We start from the raw sequence: 24,652 nt of genomic DNA, 5'->3' as shown, positions 1-24,652 counted from the left end.
GATAATTCTTTCCCTGAACTAAATAACTGTAAATTAGATTATATTAAGAAATCCCTATGGGATTTTGGTTTGCTTTTTAGCTGTCCATTGTAGGTATATGTGCAAAGCATCTAATGAAAGTACCTTCTACTTTTGCTAATGAGTTTCCTTTTACGAATGAGGGAGATGCTGTCCCTGAGAGTAAGGCTATACATGAATATGTGAGACACTCAGCTGAATGGAACCTCATAAAATGAGAGCAGGAAAACCAGAATGTCTTTAGAGTATCTCCAAAGCTTGTGCAATTGTAGAAAGAATAACAGTGTGAGTTTAGAGGTGTAAGACAAACAGATCCAGTCCTAAAGGCATTTTTGTTTGGGTGTCCAACACAGTAGTTGTAAATCTGGAACAGGAAACTTGAAATCATTAAGGTCACATATTTATAACATCGTATTCAATTAGGTTAGAAAAGTGCAATTTCTGTCATCATGTCATAAAAAGATGTGTTTTTCTCTCAGATCTCTTATTTTTAAAAAGCTCTCTATATTGTTACAGATAGGGCTGTTTTCAATCAGTTACAAGGAGCAATTCAATTACTAGATGGTTTAGTGCAGTAACTGACTCCAGACTAATTTAATTTCTTTAGGTCTCCAAAGATCAATTGATCTGATTTGTCCTATCCCCAAAGGCTGTTTAGGAAAAATTCAGACTTAAATATCTGGAAATGAAATCCAAAACCCTTGGCCAGTTTCACACTACTTAGGTCATCTTGCAAACTTCCAGCTAGTCACATAAGATGCTCTCTTGGCCCTCAGACCATTGAAAGCTTCTTAGCTTCATGTACACGTGAATGTTCCCCACATCAGGATGTTTATTCAGTAAGAGGAAAATGTGGCTGCATGCATTGTCAAATCCATCGTTCTAAAGGGCAGTCAGTCTGGGTACTTGTATCTCACGAGCACATGAGCTACTTAAGGAGCTATTTTTACTTTAGGAGTAGTTTATTAAGACTATTAAAAGTAGTCTTAGATGAGGTAGTTGGTAGGCAAATCACACAAAGATTTGGAGATAAAATACGCCAGAGGACTGATGGCTAGGGTACCCCACTTGTTAGTAAAGATTTCAGGCCACATAAAAGAATAAATAAATACAGAAGATGAATAGGTCTGAGAATCTAACATATAAAATGGTGACTATAGTTGATAACACTGTATTGTATAATTCAGATTTGCAAAGAGAGTAGAACTTAGATGTGCTGACCAAAAAAACCCAAAAAACCCAAGACAGAATTTTACGTATGTTTAAGGGATACAAGTAATCAGTTAGATTTTTAACTGAAAAATCTTCTCTTTGAAAAAAGCATTTTTGACATTCATATTGGGCAAACCGTAGATCTCAGTATAGCCATTACTCATCACATAGATGGTTTCACACTGTGTGAACCATTTTAATCAAGTAAAGAGTGGGGTAAGTTATATGCACCTGATTGTCACTTGCCTTCTTAAAGGTCCTGAGACCTTTAAGTCTGATAGCTCTCCTATTAAATATAAGCGGTCCACTCTATAGGTTAAAATATTTGCCTTGAATTATATTACCTCTCCTTGTTTCAAAATTCCAAACTACCTTTATAGTCTGTTAGCAGATATATCTACTTCAGAAGGCAAAAGCTATTAAGATTCTGTTTCTCTGCAGATTGCCACTCAAGTCCTGAAGCTTAATGTCATCAAGAGGACTGAGTCTTTGATAACAAAGAAGGCCTATATTTTACAGTCGAATAAATGTCCTGACCAAAGAAACCGCTTCACTCAGAATTCAAGCATAGAATAAATAGACCCAGTTGCAGCAGCTGTCAAAGCTTGAGCAGTTGCTTATCTGTCTACGGAGTTTACAACTGGAAGGGAAGGTGGGGCAGAGAACTAGAGACCATACAGAATATTTACTAACAGTGCGGACCTGACAGCAAGGGTGTGGTTCTTTGGCACTGGAAGGAGTGTGTTCTTACAAACTCGTGCTTCTCTTTATCTTATCTGGGCAAAAAAGTAAACAGAAAATTCTCATTACCTCTCAATGTCAGTGAGCCTGGAGGAGTCCCGGAATCCTTTGGCAAAAGGGTTACTGTCTATTTTCAGCTTGGTTATCTGGAAAGGGAAGAATGGGTAACAAAACAGTATCATTTCAGAGGTCAAGGAAATAAAATCAGGGATAAAAAGTTTGTTCATTTGCCATCATGGCATCACAGGTGTATCTTACTATCTCTCAGTGCTGTGAGAAAGGTTGAAATTGGTAGAGAAGTTCACAACAGGGCTAAGCTGGGTGGGATGGTCGGGGAAGGCCTCAGAGAAAAGGAAGTATTTGAGGACAGGCTGGTCCTAGAACATGCTGGAGGCCAATTGATAGAGGCAGTTGGAAACGGGGGCCTTTCATGAATAGAGTGGCTGCTGTGTGAAGTATTTAAGAGAATAGAGAAAGGCTAGGGCTCCACTGAGGAATAGGGAAGCTGCCTGGAAGGTCAGCATTGGTGGGTATGGGTAATAAAAAGAGAACGTTGCCTCATGCTAACTAGGCAGCCTCATTTGTTAATACTATGGGCACCTATATATACCATAATGGAAACCACAATAATTCTTCATGTTCAATACTATATTGAAATACATGACCTAAATTCATGATATAAAGCTTTCAGAATATAAATTTACCCTTGTTCCCCTTCTCATCTATCTAAATTAGAATCATATTAGTGGCTCTTTGTTATCCTCCTATACAATGTTATTTATAGACTCTATGCTTATGTGGAAAAAAAGATTTCTTAACAAGAATCATAGTCTGAAGTATTAAGTATCTATGTTGTACTAGTCATAATCCCAAATGTATTATTAATGTAGAAAGATCCATCAAAATACATGCACTGCACCTTCAAATAAAAATACATTAGGTTACAAAGTGAATAGATAGATAAATAGATAGATAGATTTTTTAAACACTAATTAATAGATACTTGACTTGAAAAATTCCTGAGTGTTAGAGCCGAAAGGAACAGAATTAGGACACAGCTAGTCAGTATCTGAATTAGAACCACAGACACCTTTAAAGAGAGTCGTATCTCATTTGTTTCAAAACAAGAACCTACATTAATCTTTAGAGGGAGAGAGAGAGAATAGTCTTAATTGAAAAAGAAGTTGTAAGTTGAGAGAGGCATGCCCTCCTTTTTCAGAGTTAAGGAGTAAACAGAATCAAAAATAGATAAGCAACTTTTCCTTTGATCAGTGTAGCTATTGTTAATTTTAAACCATTAACACCTAAAGAACTGCTTTTGTCATTATAAAAGAAATTCATCTTTTCAAGTCTTCTTAATATGAGTTAACCAATATGCAGTCTGCAAGGAAGCTATTTACCTCACTTAGATAGAACTTCCCGCACTGTCCTGACCAGAGAGACTGCACTTGTCGTTAACACTGGCAAGTTGTAAGACTGATTCTTTGATAATACTAGTTTCTAAGGGCATTTAACAGTATCTCAGAAATACTCATTTTTTAGCCCATGAACATTCACTCTAGAGCAGCCAAAAAATAAAGTTGCCGATTTCCTTTTCAGCTTAGTTAATGGAGAATGGTAAACAGCAAAGGAAATAAGTTAGATAAGTAAGAAACTTTCTCTTAATGGACAGCAAGCAACAGGACTTTGGGTATGCATGGAAAGAAATATACAGAAACCGCTGAACCCTAATGTATGGCCAACAGCAGTTTGTAGGGAAACTTCTCTCACACTCAGCCATCCCTTTAACGGACATGGATTTCTAAAGGGCAAAGTCTATTTCAGCCATTCTTTCAGACTAGGATTTGTTATTGAAGGTCAGTTTTCAGGGCAAAGGCAAAAATTTTTATTTGTTTGAAATAAATTATAAACATCTCCTAAAGCTCATGCAATCAATATATTATAAGATTATAAAACGACAAGATTTTTAAATCCTCAAAGACAGGATTTCTTTGATTGTCTCTGTTGAATAATTATAAATGAAAATACTTCAGATTTCAAAAGTGCTTTATAGTTCATGAAGACACTTCCACAATAATTCATCAACAAAAATGAGAACACGTGGTCCCTGCCCTAATGGAGCTTAAAATTCCAAGGAGCAGGCAGAGGGATACACAGCTTACCAGAACTGGAAATGATTTAAGTGCCACAAAAGAGGATGGTGTCACATCCACTGCAAAATTAGTGACTTTAAGAGTGAACCAAACCCAGGTGAAAGTTTCAAACTGAAACTGTGGAGTTAAGGCTTCTTTCAAGCTTAATTCCTGTAAGTTCATTTATAAAATTAGAAAGTGAATGGATTTGCCAATGGAAAAAATTTTCTGCAGACATGTTTGGAGAAACTAATTTTGAATGTTTACTCCTTTTACAGCCATCCCTCTAAAATGTGAACCACAACAAGCTTTGTCTGATTCTTTATAAACTAAAAGAATAGAAAAGTATTATGTTACAATAGTTAAAGAAAAATCTTTGATCTGCTTTGTCCTTGAAAAGGATTTTGAAAATCATATTTGTTGTTCTTCGTATTTCCAAAAGGTAAAGAAAGATTAATTGGCTCAGAATATGATTGTGGAGTCGTCGTAGAGACTAAATACTCTTAAGGGGTGTGTGTGTGGTGTTCAATTGATGTGTCACCACCATATCTAATATTGCTGCCATTAACTCTGATGAAGTGAATCAAATTCAATGCAAGTTTTCAGATTTCTTTGGACTTTTCTTTAATTTATTAGAATTTTCTCTTTCCACTATCTTTTAAGTCCCTCTTTCATAATCCCTAGGAGTATCAATGGTTACTTTTTTCTTTACATTTTGATATAATTTCAAACTGTAGGAAACTTTCAAGAATAGTACATGATGCATTCATACATCTAGATTTACCAATTGGTCACAGCAATGATTTACCTTTAGTGTGCTAATTAGAAAAGGAGCTCAAGATAATAACCAGGCATTTACTTTCTCCATGGACCATTTAATCTAATTCCAGGGAAAATAATTACTTTTGGAAATCAGAGGAAAAAAAGCTGAATGGATGTCTTATTACTAAAATTGTACAGGGGCCCTGAACTAACACTGCAGTCTTGAACAGACTTTGTGGAGTATTGATTAGCAACACAGGGACCATGGATTAAACTTGTTAATGAGCCCACTGCACTCACTGTGATACCACTAGACTTTGAATCTATTGGGGTGTCAACAGTAAGCACCCTGGAAATGTTTGTTGAACTTTGCTTCAAGAACAAGCAGTCTGAGATATGATTTCATATTTTTACCAGTTATAGGCTAGGTGAAATTCTTCTTGAGTTTACATAAAAAGTGTTTCATTTTGTTTCCTAATTTTAAGGCAAAGTAATTTTTAAATAGCAAAGTTTTAACATTCTAGGTAATTGTTCATTTTTAAAAGGTTAGGCATAGATTTTATTCCATGGATATTTAAATAAAAGTCAGCAGTTACACAGAAAGAAATTCATTTTTGCAGACATAGTTTTACATCCCTTTATGAAATTTGGGAGAACTGAAAAAGTTACATATTTGAGAACTGATGAGAGAAAGGACCTGAGTTGTATACAGTGACTTCAGCTGGACATCATTGTATTTGTTCCCTAATATAGAATACCTGCAGCTTGTAACACTGTTGAACAAAATCACCCATGCCAAAGGTAAAACTGAAAGAAGAATCCAAAAATATTCAACTACCAAAAATAATACATAGAGAACCCATGTGAAATCACAAGTATGGCTTTATAATTCAATAATAAATTTTAAAACCAACAGTGTTTTTCATTTCATGAGGGAAAAGCATTAACAAGGATGGCAGTATGTGCTTAAGAAATCTGGCAGTTTCATGTATATCTACATTTATGCAAATCACTGACTAATTCCGGTCAAAATACACTCTGTTTTTTTCATGTATTATCTTAATGACATAGAACATAATGCATTTCCTAACCAAAAAGTTCACTCTTTCAGCATCTCCTTTATCTGTAGATAAATGTGTGCATAACTGGAGGGCAGATTTTGATACTGCCAGCTACACCAAAGAGAAAGGGACTTTTTCTAGTAGTTATCATTCTATGTGATATCACTGGACTCTGAATCCAGCTAGGGTTCCCAGCTACAAGGTGAAATTGGCCCTCAGAGACCATTTCTCCAATTATCAGGAAAAGATCTGTCCAAAGGCATTTAAAAATGAAACCTGACCTACACTTCAACTCTACAGCAATGGCCTGCCTGCTCAAAAACAATGTATGACCTTTAAATCTTAAATTATAAAATAGTTTGTTGAAAGTGTAATGTATTTAGCTTTAATCTAATAATGTAAAGAAATGCTCATTTCCTCACAAAAACCAGAGGGAAAAAATAGCAAAAACTAGGGGGAAAAAAGGTCTCATTTTCATTACTTATAAATAAAACTACCAAACATAATAAATGAGAAGTTTTTTCACACATTCTATTAGAAACTTTGATTTTACTTTTAATAGACATGAAAATAACATCCTATCCAAAGTTTAAGAGTGATAAAGTTGATCCTAATGTGAACTTTTAAATCTTCTTTCTCTCTTGGCTCTTTGTTGAGCATGAAAAGATTAGGTACATATTTAATTTGCTTATTTCCTATATATTTATTTTATTACATGCTTGTTATAGGTAAATCAGTTGGCAAGCATGGTACAGCAGTGAGAAAGCACTAAATATGGGGAGGTCTAGAAAGAATCAAGGATAACTTTAGAAAATTGTATAAGACTAATGAAAATACTAACCCCCAAGTTGATTTATTCATGCCACATATGTTTATTGAACATGAATTTCAATTGATTTTATGAGGTTTATAAACGATTTGCAAGACTGGCTTCTTAGTATACCAAATCAAATTTTTGACTGTTACTTGAATTTCAAATACATACACTCAAACTCAGTGCAGGATCTATTGACAAAATTCCTTCTGAATTTAACCACTTCTGTTGAGGGTTGTTTAGCAATGAAATGGTATACGAGTTATATTTATCATTACACTTAATGATTCAGTGACAGCTAGCTTGACACTACTGATAGGTGGATTTTGAGCCCGTTTATAACCTTAATTTGAAATAAACTTTTTTAAGACGAGCAACTAGTTTGAGATGTGTATTTATTAGTATCTTAACCTATTTTAATCTTGCGTCATTTTCAAATTCAGTTTCCCAAACTTGACACTGTCAGTGGTCACTTTTTTGGCCCTGCAGTCTAGCACGATGCCACCAAAAAGGAGGAATTAAGATTCAGAAGATGGTTCTGTCACCTACCAGATTTGTGATCTTTGGCAAGCATATTAATCACTCTGAACCTCAGTTCCTTCATCCACAAAATGGGGCTCATAGGGCCTTCTTCAGTGGATTAGTGTCAGAATTAAATGAGATATTGATTTAAAATGTAGAGAAATTTTTCTAAATTAAAAGTAGTAAATCCAGACCACAAACCTTAGGCAGATACTAGTTCAGAATGGGAAAAAAAGTTAAAAAGATATTTGTTGGTCCATCCTGAAATTTTTCATATGAGCTCAGTTTTAGATGTGATCAAGATTTGTGCTTACGAAATAATCTTAATGTTGGTCTAGACTTGTACAAGTACTTACAAGTACTATCACGATGCATGCAACTTAGTTTCAAGTGATTGTGGGAAGGGGGAAAGTATACATATAGAGATTGAGAAATGGGGGCAAAGGAGGTAAAGCAAATATGGAAAAATGTTATGTGTTGAATCTGTGTGGAATTCAGTGAGATAATGTCACTAAAGCATATGGCTCCTATTAGATACAGCTAATGCCAGTAGTTATTCTGACTGTCAGTTTAGGATGCTTACCATCTTGCCACACTGGCTGCTATCAGTGTGAACAGCTCCCTGCACACAGCAGGTAAGCAGTGAGGACTTGCTGAATAGGAAAAGAAATGAACATAAAGAGATGAAACCCTCTAAAGAGGCTCTCTTGAGTCCATCAGGGTCATGAGCTGAGAGGAGATGAAGTTCTGCTTTCTTGGGGACACCAGGCACCTAAGGCTTAGAGGTTAAGAACACTGACTTTTAAAACTAACCAGCTGGATTCAGATCTGTGATGGGAGCAGCAAGATCACATTGGATGAGTTATTTAACTCCATGCCTCAATTATTTCAGCTGTAAAATGCAATTTAAAAAAACTTGTTTCTATCTCATAATATCATTGTAAATATTAAATAAGACAGTGCACTTTACATGGTGTCTTGCACATAGTAAGTACCCAAATATCAGCTATTATTATAAACATGTAGGTAATAACCTCCTATTTCAGTGCACCATGATATGAGAGGTCCTGCCAATGTTTATTGAGGATTGCTCCTTCACCAGTTAAACCAAATCTGAGGTATTATACTTAGAACTTCCCTTAATTTCATTCTGTCTGTAATTTTCACTAAAAAAAACCAATTTACCTATTCTTGCTTTGATTCTCTTTACAGAGAATTCTGATAAAAGCAATGAAGTTTCCACATGACAAGTTTTTATTTCATTCTCAAACATCAGGGTTTCTTGTATTAGTATAAATCTAATGTTTTATAGTATAGCTTTTATAGTATAAAAGCTACAAATTCAGTTGGTGAAAATTGAATGTTTCAAGAATCTTTTCTGAACCTGTGATATCTATATTACATGTGTCCTTAGAGAAACTAAAAAAATGGGATTGTTGATGTCAGTGTTCCAGATTCTAAGAGAAATAACACTAGTGTTTTTGGCCTTTGTGGGCTCCAGTCTGTACCCAAATTTTTAGCTTGGGCATTTTCTGAAAGTTGCCACTCCTGTGTTGTTATCTCAGGGATAATTAAAAAGTTATAGTACTTAGCTTTTACTTAGAGATGATTAGCATTTTAACATTTATGCATTCCTTTATCTCATTTAAAAATATGCCACTAACATTTAAAAATCCAAATGGTGACAAGTCCTCTTTGGACATTGCAGAGACAGTCCAATAGTAAGCACATGCCTTATTGATAGAGTACCTTACAGTTTCCGAAGGCATGATTATGCACAGGATCTCATTTGACTATCACAGCAGTTCTCTAAGATGGTCGAGGCTGTCCTTAGCCCCAGTTTACAGGCAGCCACAGTGGTAAAGTGAAATCCACTCAAAGTCGTAAGGAGATTATAGGTGATTATGCCATACAGACACATACCCACTCTGGCCGTGTTTCCACATCCCTTCCCTTGGCTCCCATTTCCTCATTGTGTGGGGCTACCTAGGCGTTCAGCTTCATTTTCTTGCTTTTCCTGAGGGACTCAACACCATCCCTCCTTGGCTGACAATCCCACTCTGCACTCTGAGCCATCTATCAGGCAGCACCTAACAGCTATTCACTCAGAATCCAAAATATAACAACATCAAGACATAAGGAGAGCAAGAGTCCTGGCTGCCTATAACTAATCAAATAAAAGCAAGATACAAAACCCAGAGAGGCTACAAACAACTGAATCTGTCAAGTAAACTGACAATGTGAGTTCCTTTTACCAAAGTACAGTATATCAAAATGAATTCTACTTCAGGTCCTTTCACACTGTGGAAAAGGTACTTACCATCTCTCAGCTTCAACATCTTCACTAAAGAATGTTACTATTACCCCCAGCCTTCAAGATTACACTGATCATGAAAGAAGGATACATGGGGAAGTATCTAACAGTACCTAGTTCTTAGCAAGACTTTGATAAATATTTGTTGACTTGGACTAAACCTTATGGATGAAGAAATGCATAAATTTTAAATACAATGTACAACAGACAGTAGAAAAATATATAACTCTATTAATTATAAATTAGATGCCTTGATGTTAATTAAATACACAACTGCTTACATAGTACAGTTTATAATCTAAAGGGGCATTTAAAAGTATTCTACTAGAATTATCTCATCCTAAATTACAGCTGAATAAGCCTCACAAAATAGCTAACATATCAGTAGTTTGGGCAGTTGGTTAGAATATGTGCTAATTTAGGAGAAAAACTGAACTTCTAAATTTTATGAAGCATTGAGTGTATGGTTATGTAAGTCATGAGGCTCTACCAGGAGGAGGAAAAGGAAGCTGGTAATTTTCTCAAGAAGAAAATGTGAGAAGGCAGACTAGGGCAGGTTTGGGTGGGAGAGTAGGCAGTGAACAACCTGACTGGGAGTATGAAGAGTCTAGAAAAGATGTTGTAATACAGACTTTCACAACTTTGAGCCATGGTCACTCAACACACTTGGAGGTCCTGGGGCTGATTCTCAATAGCTTTCCCCAAAGTGAACTTATATTTGGGTACTGGGATGGCCCTTTTCTCCAGGAAAATAAAAGAATCTCCTAAATCGTTATCTTACTCAGGAAATAAATTGTGATTGGTACACTCACCAGTTGATTCTGATAGGCAGTGACTGCCGTAAAAACTGTCTCTGGAAAGATGAATGTTCTGAATTCTTCAGATTTCAGATTGAGCAATGAGGCTGTGTGGTCTTTCTTCTTAATGATATGCACCCGTGGCTGGTACTTATGCATTGAATTCAAAATTATCTACAACAGGAAGTGGGAAGTACAGTACTGAATTTTAACTACTTATATTGCTAAACAGGCCAAATTACAATGAGGCAAAGAACAAACCATAAAATCTACAGTTTCAAATTCACTTTTAAGATTAGGATCTACCCTTTCCATTCTTCAGGCAGATAATTTCCACAAGATACTGCAGAGTCATCGTTGTGAATCACATCTTACCAAAACAACTACAAGTAATACAGTGCTTCAGGTGTTTCAAATGTCCTTTCTAAAATTATGGAGGAAAAAGTCATCTGGAGGATGTTTATTTTTAAAAAAACATTTTTTATTTGTTAATCTGGTTAGACAAAAGGCTGTATGTCTTTAAATTTCCTAACTTAAGAAATTACATATTCTAGGAGACCAGACTGTTATTTGGGGCAGTGGGGATGGGAGTGGAGAGGGATAAAATAATTTTAAAGGCAGTGTGGTATTAGATAGACCTTCGTTGGATACTGAATCTGCTACTTTCTGGCTCTTTAATCTTTGGCCAAATGATCTCATCTATCTAACCTCATTTTCTTAAATGCAAAAACAGTATTAACCTTGTAGGGTTGTAGTGAGTATCAGACAGTGTAATCCATGTAAATCACATAGCAAATAGGAAGTGCTCAGTAAATATGAACTGTATTGTTATTATCATTGTCGTCATCATCATTTCCGACAGCCTCACTGATTCCTGACTTCTGGTTACAAACTACATAGGAATGATAGTGATGGCTGTCTTCCCTTCCATAGCTAACAAATGTTGCCCAATATTTATAAATCATTAATATACCTTTGTTAACAAGGCAGTATTTTTCATGTGTAATTTAAATAAAATATAATAATTTATCATTATGAAATTTGAGCAAAAAAATTTACTTTCAGATATAAAAGATTTCCCACATCTTCCCCCCTGCCACCCAGAGAGCTACCTAATATGCAAAATTGAGTATGTCTTTATTGGCATAACAGAGCTTACACTGTACACCCTTCACCCAAGGGCCCAGCAGAGAGCTGGCTCTCAGGGGAGGTGTTTGAGAAATGCTATGGCAGGGCCAGGGTCAAAGGCATGCAGCGATGTTGCTCCCTTGTTTTCTTGGCTAATTTGGATGTGGTGGGTGAATGTTCCAACTGGTTGACTTTAGCAGAGTTAAATACTAGTCATTATGGGATAACTGATATAGAACAGTCTCTTTCTATGCTGAGATATAAGCCAACCTAAAGTTACAGGGCATTAACTGGGATTGAATTTTGAACATGCCATCTTTTTATGATCCAAAACCTGAATAAGGATTATTAAAACAAATGAGAGCTTCAAATGAATCAAAATAAATTTTTAAAAAAGTCAACTCTGTATAATGCATTTATTCAAAGGAGTTCAAGATATCTATGCTCAGTCATAAAAGTGGAATAAATTGAAGTGACAAAAGCAAACATTTGTCTCCTAATACTGATATAAAAAAACCCTGAGCATTCGTTATATGTTCTACTAAGAAGATAGAATTTTCAAATCACACACACACACACACAAACATGCATGCACCATGGAAAAAGCCCTAAGCTTTAAATAAGTTCCCTTCTTTCTTACATATACCACCCCCAGGTTAATTTCCTTTGGAAAAGGGTGCTGGACAGACTCAGATCCCAATTTGAGTCTCAGACCCCAGTACTCCTTGAACCTCTGCTCAGGCTTTCATGGGCTAAGGAACATAAATAGAAGTGTGGACTCTGTTTCATTGAAGAAATAAATTCCTGGAAATAGAAATCTTCCTGTTATAAAACTAAAAATGCATCTATAAGAGAGGCTTGTTCAGGACTGATTCAAAAACTTAGCTTAACAACACAGGATCTAAAAATATTTCCTTGTATTTTTCAGAACATACTACTTTTAGTGACAAAGGCCTATATTAAATAGTAAAATTTTAACGCTACTATTTACAATAGCAAAGACATGGAAACAACCTAAATGTCCATCAACAGATGACTGGATAAAGAAGTTGTGGTATATTTATACAATGGAATATTACTCAACCATAAAAAGTAATAAAATAATGCCATTTTACAGCAACATGGATGGCCCTGGAGAATATTATTCTAAGTGAAGTAAGCCAGAAAGAGAAAGAAAAATAACATAGGATATCACTTATATGTGGAATCTGGAAAAAAAAGAAAGACAAATGAACTTATTTATAAAACAGGAACAGACTCACAGACATAGAAAACAATCTTATGGTTACTAGGGGGGAAGTAGGAGGGAAGGGATTAATTGGGAATTCAAGATTTGCAGATACTGACTGGTATATATAAATTAGATAAACAAGTTTATACTGTATAGCACAGGGAACTATATTCGATACCTTGTAGTAGCTTATGGTGAAAAAGAATATGAAAACAAATATATGTGTATTCATGTATGACTGAAGCATTGTGCTGTACACCAGAAGTTAACATAACATTGTAAACTGACTATACTTTAATAAAAAAAAAGTTTAAAAAAATTTTAATATTAAAATGGATATTAGCAGCCATCTAAGACTTAAACAATTCGTCAAGGTCTAATCTTGGCATAATCAGACTAAGAATCCAGAACTCCTGAAATACAGCTTAGTGCTATTCCCACCCATGAAGCTGATGACAAAAGGAAAACATCAATTCTGGACAACTGATCTCAAAATGAATTCTCAGGTCTTTATGGAAAGATCTAAACAGTTATTCTGAAAGCTTCACATGTGGAAAATACTAGAACCATAAAAAAAATTTCATTTCTCCCTGCAAAGATTTCAGTGGAGTCCAAGAAATTTTAATATGAATGATATTAAGAATGATCATGGGCCCACAGAAAATGTCTCTCAGATACTTCATAAATTTTAACCTGAGAAAAAAATCTATGAATGGAAACACCTTTTTAAAAAGGGACAATTATGCCAACATCCTTGAAGGTAAAGTTATCTTTTCCAGTGCATCAAATAACAGAAACCTGTTACCCTACTTCCAACATCCCAACAGTGCAACCAGCAGTCATGAGGAAACCTGGTTACTCTGAGTTGGTCGGGATAAACAAGGTCTCCTGTGGGCATACAGATGGTAGCAATGCCTGAGGGGATTCATTTGGTTCCAGGTTCAGTCCAACCGTTTGAAACCATGTCTAGAACTCTCTAATTTATTTTTAAAAACATGGTTACATGTAGATAATAAAAGTTTTGAAACTCTTCTTCTGAATTGCATAAATCCAATAAAAACCAAAACCAAACAAGAGCCTTAACAAATGGGATAAAAGAGAGAATAATTATATCAGATTACAATCTAAGCCAAGGAAAGAAACCATGAATATACTAACGTGCTTTCTGGCAATCAAGGCAAAAAAAAAAAAAAAAGAAACAATATTCTCATCAAAAAGAAGTATGCGTGTCTCTCTAAAGTTTTCTTTGCATAAAATCTGAAACAACTTTCTAAATGTAAATCTTTATTTAAGAGCACTAAGTAACATCACAGATAGTTCCTTCAAAAGCACTCTTATCAAATGTATAAAAGCCTATGTCGGTGGATATTGTTCCGTTAACTGTTAAGAGCTCAGAATTCCAATTTCTCTTATTTCCACATTTTGATGAACTACTAATTGATGTAAAATCAAATTGCTTTGTTTTGAATAGCAGGGTTTCTCTCTGCTTTAATATTCATAAAACTCTCTACAGAGGAGATATATGAGTTAACAGCATTTTTCCAAATTTATTTAGACATAAAACCCTTTTTTTCTAATGCTCCTCACAAGAATGTGTTTTATAGAACACACTTTGGGAAACCCCTATAGTAGATCTCAGCTCCATTCCCTTTATGCTGTGTTATCTTATAGACCACTGATAGAAATTAGATGTTTAACCCAAAATGGGCTGTAGTTGCCTTCAAAATGCACGTTCCCTTTGTTTAGTTGGTACAAGTATTAAAGCAGTTGCAGAAATGTTAGGAATCCATGGTGCCATGGTCCCTGACCTCCCTGCATAGAAATGGAATACAGCATCCTTGTAAATGACCTCTTGACAATAGCAGTCAGCATTCCCTGGGAAACACATGAATGTTCTCTTAGAGTGACTTAGACTTGGAGGATGGGAGGGGGAGAGGCAGAAGAGGAAGAATCTTTGAGGGAGGAAGTTTAATGTGATTTCTCCATTCCAGGGAATCTGCATAGTCCAAGGCATGGTACTTACATGGCCATGTTGATCCAGTTCATTGTTGGTGAGTTTCACCTTTTCAAAAGACACCATCTGTTTGAGTAGTTGCTCACCAGTAAAAGGAGAATCTGGGTGTACATACAGCCTAAGAAAATTATGAGAGAATTTTACTGAGACTTTTTTTTTTAAATCTATTCTCTGTGGGTTATAAAATATTCTGATTCTAAAGAAACAAAAAAAAAAACTCATATAAATGGTGAATTTTATTTGCTTCATATAATCTCAAATTTAATAATACAGCAATACCAAAATAACTCGAAAACATCTAAATGTGTTTCTTTGTGCATCAGTGATTTAAAAGGGGTAATACTTAATATATTTTTGATTATTTACTGAGCAAGCTATTGTTTTTTAAAGGTGGGGTTTTTCCATTTATCTAATTGACTACTGGTCTGCTTCTGTCAAATATAAAATGCTATTGTTGTAGATATTTTCAAAAGAAAGACTAGGTTATACTAAATGCCCAGTGAGTTCCTAGTATAATCATTGCTAAAAAGCAATGAAGACAAAAGAATTTAGAGAGGAAATAATTCTAGAGAATCTATTCATTTATACTTGAAGGTGACTCAGTTTAAAGTTTGTGTTCTTTATAAACACAAGACAGGGTTATCTTAATACAGTGACCTGGGGAACTTTTTAATATTCCACAGATCACATAATCTGTTGTTTCTCTTGGTACCTTAAATGTTATTGCTTTCATCATCACCCAGTTAAGCCCTTACTAAATGAAAGTGAAAACAAGCTGAGTAAGCTTCAGATTATTCAATGTATTTATTTGTAAACAGCCTAAGGAAAAAAAAGGCTTTGCTGGGAAAAAATGTACTTGTCAAGTATTTATCATTTATTGATCAGCTGCTTAAGGCAGTCTTTTACTCACTCACAGTTAAATGCTGGAATTTGTTCTACCTGCAAATATCGCACTAAATACAGCTCTTTATAAATCCCAATCCTTGTGTCCACTCAGCGTAAGTTTTTCTGAAATTAGGGGAGATTGTAGAACTAATGATAAGAGAAAGAAATATCCTTGATTTAATGAGACAAATTCCCTTATCCATGCAACGGTTTATTTATATCTATATTTTTATAGGATCCTTGTAACTATAATTAATAAATATTATGGTTGGGGCAAAGGCAAGGAAAAAAGTCAGAAAACCTTTTCTTGCAATATTCATGTAAAGAACAAGATGTGTATGTTGTGGTTTGTTACACAGAGGACCAAGAATAGAAGAATTGAGTACACATGCTGAAACTCACAAGGTCCACCAGAAGCAAAGCACAAAACAGGCTGACAGTGCTAAAGAGTCTTACCAGACCCATACAAGAACTTTAAAGGCTTTATGTGTTTGTCTGCCTGTGATTTTTTTTTAGGAGTTTTCAAAATTGCCTTTCAATTGAAGCTTTCTTTGATGACATAACCATAATAGTTTTTCAAATGTCACCCCTCCAAGGCTATAACTTTATAGGTGCAATTGTTTTACTAAGCAGCACCACATCCTACCCACTCCTCCAGAAAAGGCTAAAAAATATTTAAAGTCCTAGAAGCTAATGAGATGTTCCCTCTTTAAGTATCAGTTCACTGTATATGATAACATTGATAGAGATTAGTTTATTTAAATATTGACGACTTTTAAAAAAGGAAATGTTCTACATGAAAATATAACATTATTTAGATTGTGTATAATGTCTTGTCCATTGTTATGATCAAATGATATTGCCAAGACTTATTCCTTCTGATTAGGAACAACTGACTGATGAACTTCAGTCTGAAATAAAATGCTTTAAAGAACTAGAACCACAATGAATTTCTACTATCGGACAAAAATTATCACCTCCCAAGTTGTTCACCTTTCCCATATGAAGCTAGAAAATACAGCACTATGTCTTCTAATAACAGAGAATAGTTGCTTATATGATCTAGAATATTTCTATCCTGTAATGAACAAATTATTTTTATCTATTATCAATATAAATAAGTTGAACTAGGATGAATGAAAAAGCATACAGGAAGCCCCTCCTCTCTCAAGTCCCCTGAGACTTAAAATTCCAGCAATAGCTTAAACATGCTTCAGTTAAGATAGTGTCTTGGTACATGCTTTCCTTCTCCAACCAGAGCAGATTAGTAACATAAACAAGGCATGTCATATTTCCAACTGGCCTGCACCAGTTCCCCATACCTTCAGATAGGAGGGAAATGTATGCTAAATAAGAGTGATTAACTTCTTAAAGGAAAGACTTAGAAAAAAAAAAGAGAGAGAGAAGGGGGCTTGCTTATAAAAATGGTTAGGAATCTGCTAAAATACTTCTCTCTCTTTCTTCTTTCTTCCTCTCTCTCCCCCTTAAAATTTTTTTAAATTTTGGAAGGAAGCTCTAGGGCAATGTGAATTGGCTAGTTAATAGTAGAGAACACTAATCATATTCATTTTAATATCTACTGGAAATTGTAAATCTTGCTTAGTTTTTTTTTAATGAGTGACATTTAAAAAAAAAGTCTTAGTCCTGACTGTTACTTAGTATACTGATTTGGAAGATCTGGGAAGATGTCCTTCCTAGTCTCTTGTGGGAATGGAAAACTCTGGGAGGCTTCTTTTAATCTCTTCTCTACTGTATTTAACATACTATAGGCTCAGTGATGTGATCAACTACTAAGTAAGCTTAATATTCCATCTGAACTGTATGTGTAAATTGTCTGTGTTGATTCGGTGCCTTGACTTAGACTCCAAACTACATTACTTAGGAAGAGACAGCCATAACTTCAAGTTCTTAAACCTATACATTTAAATAAATTCTTAGTTCTGATATGAACTTTCAATCAATTACAAAAAATTACATAGTCATAAAACTATTTTAAAGCTTTAAGGCCTGGCTTTAGAACATTTATGTAAAGTCAGTTAATATTAAAGTATGCAGCTAGATTCTTGTACTTCAGCCATTAGTATTCATGTGAGTAAAAACACGCTTTTTTTTTTCCCTCCAGAAAATTCATTTGGGCAAAGCAGCAGCAAAAGGTTTGCATGTCGTTTTTTAAACAGGGTTTTCCTGGGAAAAGATCACCAATAAATAGCACAAAAAGAAAAAACACTTTTTGTTTGGATGTATTGAGTAATTTTTCAGTAAGAGAATATTAAACTGATGTTGAATTACCTTCATCCACTAAACTTATTATGGAGAGGGGAAAAAGAAAAGAGTTTATCTTACTTAAAACCTCTGAGCCTTTTACTAGTCAAAAACAACCACATTTTCCCAAAATGATGTTTATTGTGTGCAGTTATAACCACATTATAACAAATGTTTACTATAAGCAAATACTTTACTAAAATGCACACGTCTGAAAAGGATTTTAGGGTAACTACTTCATCAGTAGGTTTCATGTTAGCCAAACAGAAATGATAGGTGCCATATGAAATGGGTCCAGATTTCCAATATTCCAACTGAAATTTAAGGAAAACTTTGAAATGAATTATGAGGAAAGATAAAATTAAAGACAATATTCTATGTGCAAACTCTGCTTTTCTCAGAGCCTAGCCCATATTTTGTATAGTTAATCCTGGAGCGCCTGGGCTTGGAATGCTCTCTTACCAGAACTCATGGCTTTAAAAACAGACCTGCTTAACATTCAAACAACCAGGGCCAGAGACATTCAGCCAGCAAGGCTAATACACATTTTGCTCACGCAGACGGAAAATCTGGAGGCACAAACCTGGCTGGCAGTGGCGGGTCTGCTTTGCCAGCCACCAGCCAGGAGGACCGGTGGTAGGCATAGCGGTACCTCTTGTTGTCCACCGGGACGATGTCCATCAGGACTATGTACTTGGCCTCAGAATCCACACCGGAAAAGGACACCCGGATGGTAGGAAACATCCTCCTGACACAATCAGACAAAGAGAATTAGCCTGAATTAGATAGAAAGGGAGAAAAATTTTCTGCCTTCCCTTCCTACCCAGCCCCCAAACTCTTTTTGTTTCCTGTAAAGCAACAGAGACGTGAATAAGGAGACTGACCTTCTCCCAAGCCTAGATAATCTTAAGTGTCACCTCTACAGGAGTCCTCATTAATACCCGAAGGTCTGTGATTAGGGAAAATCCTGTACTACATCATCAAGCCCATTACAAATCCCGGACCTGAAGTCTGCAGAGCAGACGGAGTCTGGAAACCTTGCGTTGTAGGAAGAAAACTCTACTGCCGTAGAAAGTGAGACAGGGGTTCTCAGGCTGGGTTTTGGGAGACTCTCTGGGGTGCTGAGGGCTGCAGCGATCAGGTACCAAGGGCCACCAACCCCCAAGCCTTTGCCCCAATCCTGGGGAGCCGCCCGCCCGCACCTGAGACTTCTGCTGGCCCCGCCCGGCTGCAGTGCCAAGGGCTCCACTGTACCAGCGCTCCTTCCTACCGGGAGTGTGATCGTTTCAAATTTCATTGCTTCTCCCAGATTTTAATTTTCATTTTTAAAGGGAGCTTCTGCAAATTGAGGCCAGTAAAAGAGAAGCCACCTGCCTCTCTCATGGCACCCAGCTGCACGCGCTATACCCAGGCAGGACTTGAATTCCAGCTTTCTGCCAGATGCCGACCCTGCACCCAAAAGCCATCCCAGGTTGCAGGGGAGGGCAGAGATCCCCCCATCGGAGCCATTCTCCAAAGGCTGGGGCGGGGCTTCCCACAGCCAAACATCAAGAAAGCAAATGCTTTGACATCTGTCTCAGCAGCTTTTTCCAAAAGCAAGTCAATGGAAAGAAGCCCTCCTTGATTGAAGCTTCCTCTCTCAAGCTCAGGACCAGCATAGTTTCACCCTGTTCCTGGATACTCTCTATGACACCTAGGGCACCATTCCCTTCTCCCCACTCCTCACCCCACAAGGCCCCCTGCTACCTGCCAGACTTGGTGATGATCATCTCTGTGCCCAGCTCATGGAATTTGTCCCAGAGCTCCTTGGTCTCCAGGCTGCAGGCAATTTTGGCCATTTCTTCACTGGGGATGATCGGGGTAGTGGGGATCAGTGGCTCGGTGCACAGAGAGGAGGATGGGCTGCTGCTGCCAGCGCCGCTGCCACCAAACTCCCCATGAGCGTCTAGGCTGGTCAGCTCGCTGAGGGGCTGAGCGCAGGATGACTTCTCAACAAATTGTTCTGCAGGCAAAGAGAATTGAGAATGGCAGCTAATGCTGTCAAGCAAAGATACAGGAAGGAAAACAACTAAAATAGGTACCTGGATTTGACTTCGAAAAAGTTACACTCAATCTCTAAGAGGGCGTTGATAACCCATCACTATATAAATCAAGCGTGAGATTCCTGTGGACACGGTTCCTGCTTGCTTACTGAACCAAATGAGAAAGTTCTAGAAATATGGTTTGTTACCATTACAGAAACTCAGTTTGGAGAATAAAAATGTGAGAAGTGGATAAAGGGAAAGGCAATGATCATGAAGGATTAAAAGCAAGCATTCGTCTGGCTATCTCTCCCACATTCTAGACTTCACCACTTGTGAGGTCTAGTGCCAGTCCTCCTTCTTTGACCAAAAGGAGATACTTTTCTCCAGGGAGACCAAGGGAGTGAAGAGATCATCACCTTCCTCACTTTGAGAACTCAACTTTCCCTCCTGGAGCCCTCTCTCCATAAAAGAAAATGAAAAGGGGGTGTAGTGTGTGTGTTGCAGGGGAGGATGTGATTTTTAAAAAACTAAGTCACTTCTGTGCCTGGCTCTCAGTTTCCTAGGCTTTCAGATGTTAGACTAGAGCATTTTTATAATACCCCTCCAGCTTAATTAAGATCTTATGAGACTAGTATATTGCTTGTTAAATCACAGGAGTACTCCCTCGGCCAACTTTTTGGACAATCTGGAAACAATACTTAAGGGGTGATGTATATATTTCTCTTTCTCTCTCTGTCTCTCTGTCTCTCTCAAAAACATTCTGGAAATGAGGAAAACAACCACAAATTCAGACTAGCGGAGTATTTAAAGTAGGAATAACACTGCCATCCACCATCAGGCTGTAATACCACTGCCTACGAACCAAACATTTTCTTCCACAGCTGATAAGGGCTTGGGACTACAACAGTCACTTTGATGGAATACAGGGAGAGTTTTGTAATTATCCCAATTATCTTGCATCCCTTAAAAAAGAAACTACTTGAATCCACAATGTGAAACTGATCTCCAAACAACTCTCTTCTAAGTGCCCTCAAGGAACTGAAACAAGTTTCATGTGTGTGTGTGTGTATACACATATATTGTGTGTGTGTATATATGTGTGTGTGTGCATACATATATATATATGGTGTTTTATTTCTCTTTGACTTGGGGCAGGCAAGCAGGAAATAGAGAATTTTTATCTTGTCTTCTCTTACAATAATAATGCAACTCATGGAAACATTTTAAATTAAGAATAGTCAAATTAATTATCTTACTCTTCTGTTTCCAAATTCAAAGAAAGAGAACCATGTCATGGTAAAATCATGTTTTCTCCTAATGCTTTCAGAAACATATTCACATAACGTCTTTATAGGGAATTAACAAGTAGCCTGAGATATTTTCTGACAATTGAAAAGGGCAGACTAACCAGTGTGTCAGGTTGGGAAATGGATGAAAAAGAAAATGATACAGAAATTCTCTAACACAATGTTATATGTCAGTATACCTCAATTAACAAAAATTTTTAAAGAAATGTTCTAGTGGTCTGAGGTGGCTCTTCTAAATAGACTTAATGTGTTTAAATAAACAATCATGAGACACTTGTGAGCCTCTCCCTACAGTTTCTTCAGTATCTCACTAGTGTTTCAAGGTACAACATTCTCTCTTTAACAGGTATTTCACTTGCTGGAATCCTTGACTTACAGTCACTAATCTGTGCTCTGTTGAACTGGCCCGTGAAAGGGAATAGAATGCTTTCTGGTTCTTTCAAAGCCCGTCTCAAAAGCTTGAGGAGGGATGCTCTTTTTAGAGACTGGGGTAGGGGTGGGGGTGCTGTGGGCTGGGAATGGCTTTATAGTTTAGAATTCAGAGGAAGGTGGTTTTTCCTCAGTATAGTAGAGAAGAAAGCGACGTTGAAATGACGGTGGAGCTGAAACTGGCATGTTTTCCAGTCTGCTGTCCGTACTTCTGTCAGGAATTTAAACCTGAAATCCTCTTTTCATGCTAGCTACTAAACTATAATGGGGGCATTTATAAAGAATTTGGAGGCCCCCTAAATAAAATTGGATGGTGTTGGGAAGCCCCACAAACGTAACTTTGAAATTGGTAGCTAATTTTTTTCTAAACAGTTGTGGTTTGTCGGACTGGTTGTTTTTATTTCTTTGGCAGGTTTAGGTTTAGATGGGAGGGTAGGTGAGAAGAGTCAGGGAAGGGGAGTGAAAACCTTGGAGGAGAGACTTTCTGACATGTTTCCTAGAGATCTTCTTGTTTCCTTTTCCTTGGTTCTGAGTTGCTACAGTGATTTTAGTTCTCTCTCCTCTCTCTGCCCAGGCCCCATATTTTTCATTTCTAACATTTCATCTTTCATATTATTGTTGTTTCAGATGTGAGATATTAAAATGTTGGGAAGGACAGGGAAAAGAAAGAAGAAAATTGGGAACAGTTAAAAAGTTTTTAAAAATACTACTCTTAGTTTGCTATTTTATGTTTTCCACTGTTTTAGGGCTACCAGATGATGAGGATGTATAATAATTATTACCCAGGGATTCAAGAGGTGGTGACGAGAACACTTCTTTCTCTCTCAGTTGTGAAGGGACTTTGAAACACTTATCTCCAGCAGTTTCTTTTTCACACAACTCACTAGTGCTAAGGGGAATATAGTCCCTTTTCTCCCTTTACTCCAAGCATAGTGTCTTCTATAAATGGTAAAGTTTTTAAATAAACAGTATAGCTAAAAGTTGAGGAATTTGGGAAATGGTTACTGGCTAATGTTTTTGCCAACCTCCACTGAAGTGACGGCAGTTATAAAATGATGTCTTTCTGATAAGTCTAGAGCTTCTGTGAAGAAAATGGTTAACACAGGGAGAACTGGCTTATTCTACGGCACTTGACAGTGGTATTAAGGAGCTAAACTCTGTGTGGTCTAGCTATTCAAGTCGGGGGAAAAACAAAATCAAGCTAGTTTCTTGTGAAGTCAGAGTCTCCTTGGTTTCAAATGCACAAGCGGGTGTTACAAGCATCATAAATCCTGTTGAGTCCTAAAGGGGGGGATATTATTTATCCGTTAAGTGTTTTTATACCCCAAAAGTTACACACACTCACACACGCATATGTCCAACTTGACATAGGGATCTTAGACAAATAGGTAGGGAAAGCAGCTAGCAATTTGCGAGATGCAAGACCAGTTGCATTTAACAGACTATGTAGCCCCCAAAGAATTTGGGCTGAAAAGAAAAATGTCTCGCCTGCAATGCATGGCCAATAGCTTGAGGATCAGAGTTGCCAAAAGCCAGCCGGGAAAGGTGGCCACTTTTGACGGAGCGACAGACGACTGTGCAGCACTCCCACCCCTGCCCACCACGGACTCTCAGGCAGCCCGACTTACCCAGGGGTTTGATTGTGTTCTCCGTAGCTTCCTTCTCTTTGGAGCCGCCGCTTGACATCAGCGCGGCGATGGAGAAGGCGTTGGCCCTGGAGGAAAGCTGGGGCTTGGGCGATGCCGTGAACTCCATGGCCCCCTGTGCGCGGTCCCGGCCAGGGACCGGGTCTGCCGAACTGCCGTCCAGCTTCCCCAAGGGAGACAAAGACCGAAACAGCGCAAAGTTTCCGAATGCAGTCACAGGGGAGCCCGGGACTCCAGATGAGTCAGTCCCAACCGTCCAAGAGCTCCACACTGGCTTCTCTTCTCCCCCACTGCAAGAGCCCTGGAGCCGCAGAGACTTTGAACTAGCCGGAGAAGACGAGAGAGGACCAACCACGGGCTCAACCAGGTGCGCAAGCACCGAGGCGCTCCGCTGGACCACAGGCTGCGCCGCCGTAAGCTGAACACGAGCATCAACTGCGCAAAGCCCAGGGGTCCAGCAGCACCCCCTCCGCGTGCTCCTTCCCTCCGCACTCTGGGGACTGTCGGAGCGGCCGAGTGCCGCTGAGACGGGCGGATGCCTGGGAGCCCGAGCTTGGCCGTGCGAGCGCGGCGGGGCACGGAGGACACTGCGCCCCGACGTTCGCAGCCCTGCGCCTTAATTTGCTGGCAGCGGCGATCCCGGCGGCCCGTAGCCAGTCAGCGCCGCCACACGTCACCGCTTCCTGATTCCACCGCCGGGGGCGGGGCAGCGGGGCCGAGCGGGGAGGGTGCACCCTGGCCGCGGCGTCCGCGTGGCCTGGCGCCCATTCGGGTAATGGGGTGCCACCACCAGGCTGGCGCAGAGGCTGCGGACGCTCCCCGCCTGGTCTCGCAGTCCCGCGGTGGGAGGGAGGTGCGAGCTGTCGGGAGGGGACATTTTTGTGGCTTTCTGAGACCTGGAATCCCACAGTGGCACAGTGCAGGAAAGGATACCTCAGGAGTTCTTGCTGCTTCTGTTCTTTTTGTTACTGGTGCTCAAAGTTCCAAAAGAAAGTTGGAAAGCGCTAAATAGGGCAGAAACCGGCGCTGCAGAGCCGGCGCCAACGGACCAGATCCTATTCGCGCTGCAGCACCCAGGGCTTGGTCCCCTCACTCGTTGGGCTCCAAAATCTGACTGCTAGGCAGTGGGGCTTGAGAGACGCAGCCCTGCAAAAGATACGCTAAGGAAGGGCTGTGAGTATTTTGCAAATGATGCTCTCAGAACTAAGGCTGCTTCCGCACACCGGGGCGCCTCTCACTCTGGGTTCCTATTCTTGAGAGGAGCTCTGGAAAGTAGGGCCTCGACTGAAGGGAAGGCAAGGAGCGAACGCGGTTCCGGGGGTGAGGCACCCTGCTGGGACCACGCGACGCGCA

The 24,652-nt window shown here is 38.3% G+C and overlaps 1 protein-coding gene across 1 annotated transcript in view; it reads right to left on the bottom strand.

Moving 5' to 3' along the window:
* TBX20 (T-box transcription factor 20) overlaps positions 1 to 23,939 on the bottom strand; it is a 48,076-nt gene extending 24,137 nt beyond the window's left edge. The window contains exons 1-6 of the mRNA XM_006201887.4: positions 23,282 to 23,939; positions 19,640 to 19,895; positions 18,477 to 18,641; positions 14,756 to 14,864; positions 10,389 to 10,547; positions 2,041 to 2,117 (exon numbers count right to left, since the gene is read on the bottom strand). Coding sequence (XP_006201949.1) covers positions 2,041 to 2,117; positions 10,389 to 10,547; positions 14,756 to 14,864; positions 18,477 to 18,641; positions 19,640 to 19,895; positions 23,282 to 23,408 — 893 coding nt within the window. The 5' untranslated portion in view covers positions 23,409 to 23,939. The remainder of the gene's footprint in view (positions 1 to 2,040; positions 2,118 to 10,388; positions 10,548 to 14,755; positions 14,865 to 18,476; positions 18,642 to 19,639; positions 19,896 to 23,281) is intronic.
* Between the last annotated feature and the right edge of the window lie 713 nt (positions 23,940 to 24,652).

Source organism: Vicugna pacos, chromosome 7 (genome assembly GCF_048564905.1).
Source record: "Vicugna pacos chromosome 7, VicPac4, whole genome shotgun sequence".
Classification (NCBI taxonomy): Eukaryota; Metazoa; Chordata; class Mammalia; order Artiodactyla; family Camelidae; genus Vicugna; species Vicugna pacos.
The sequence above is the reverse complement of the archived record's forward strand: the minus strand, read 5'-3'. Positions and strand labels throughout refer to the sequence as shown.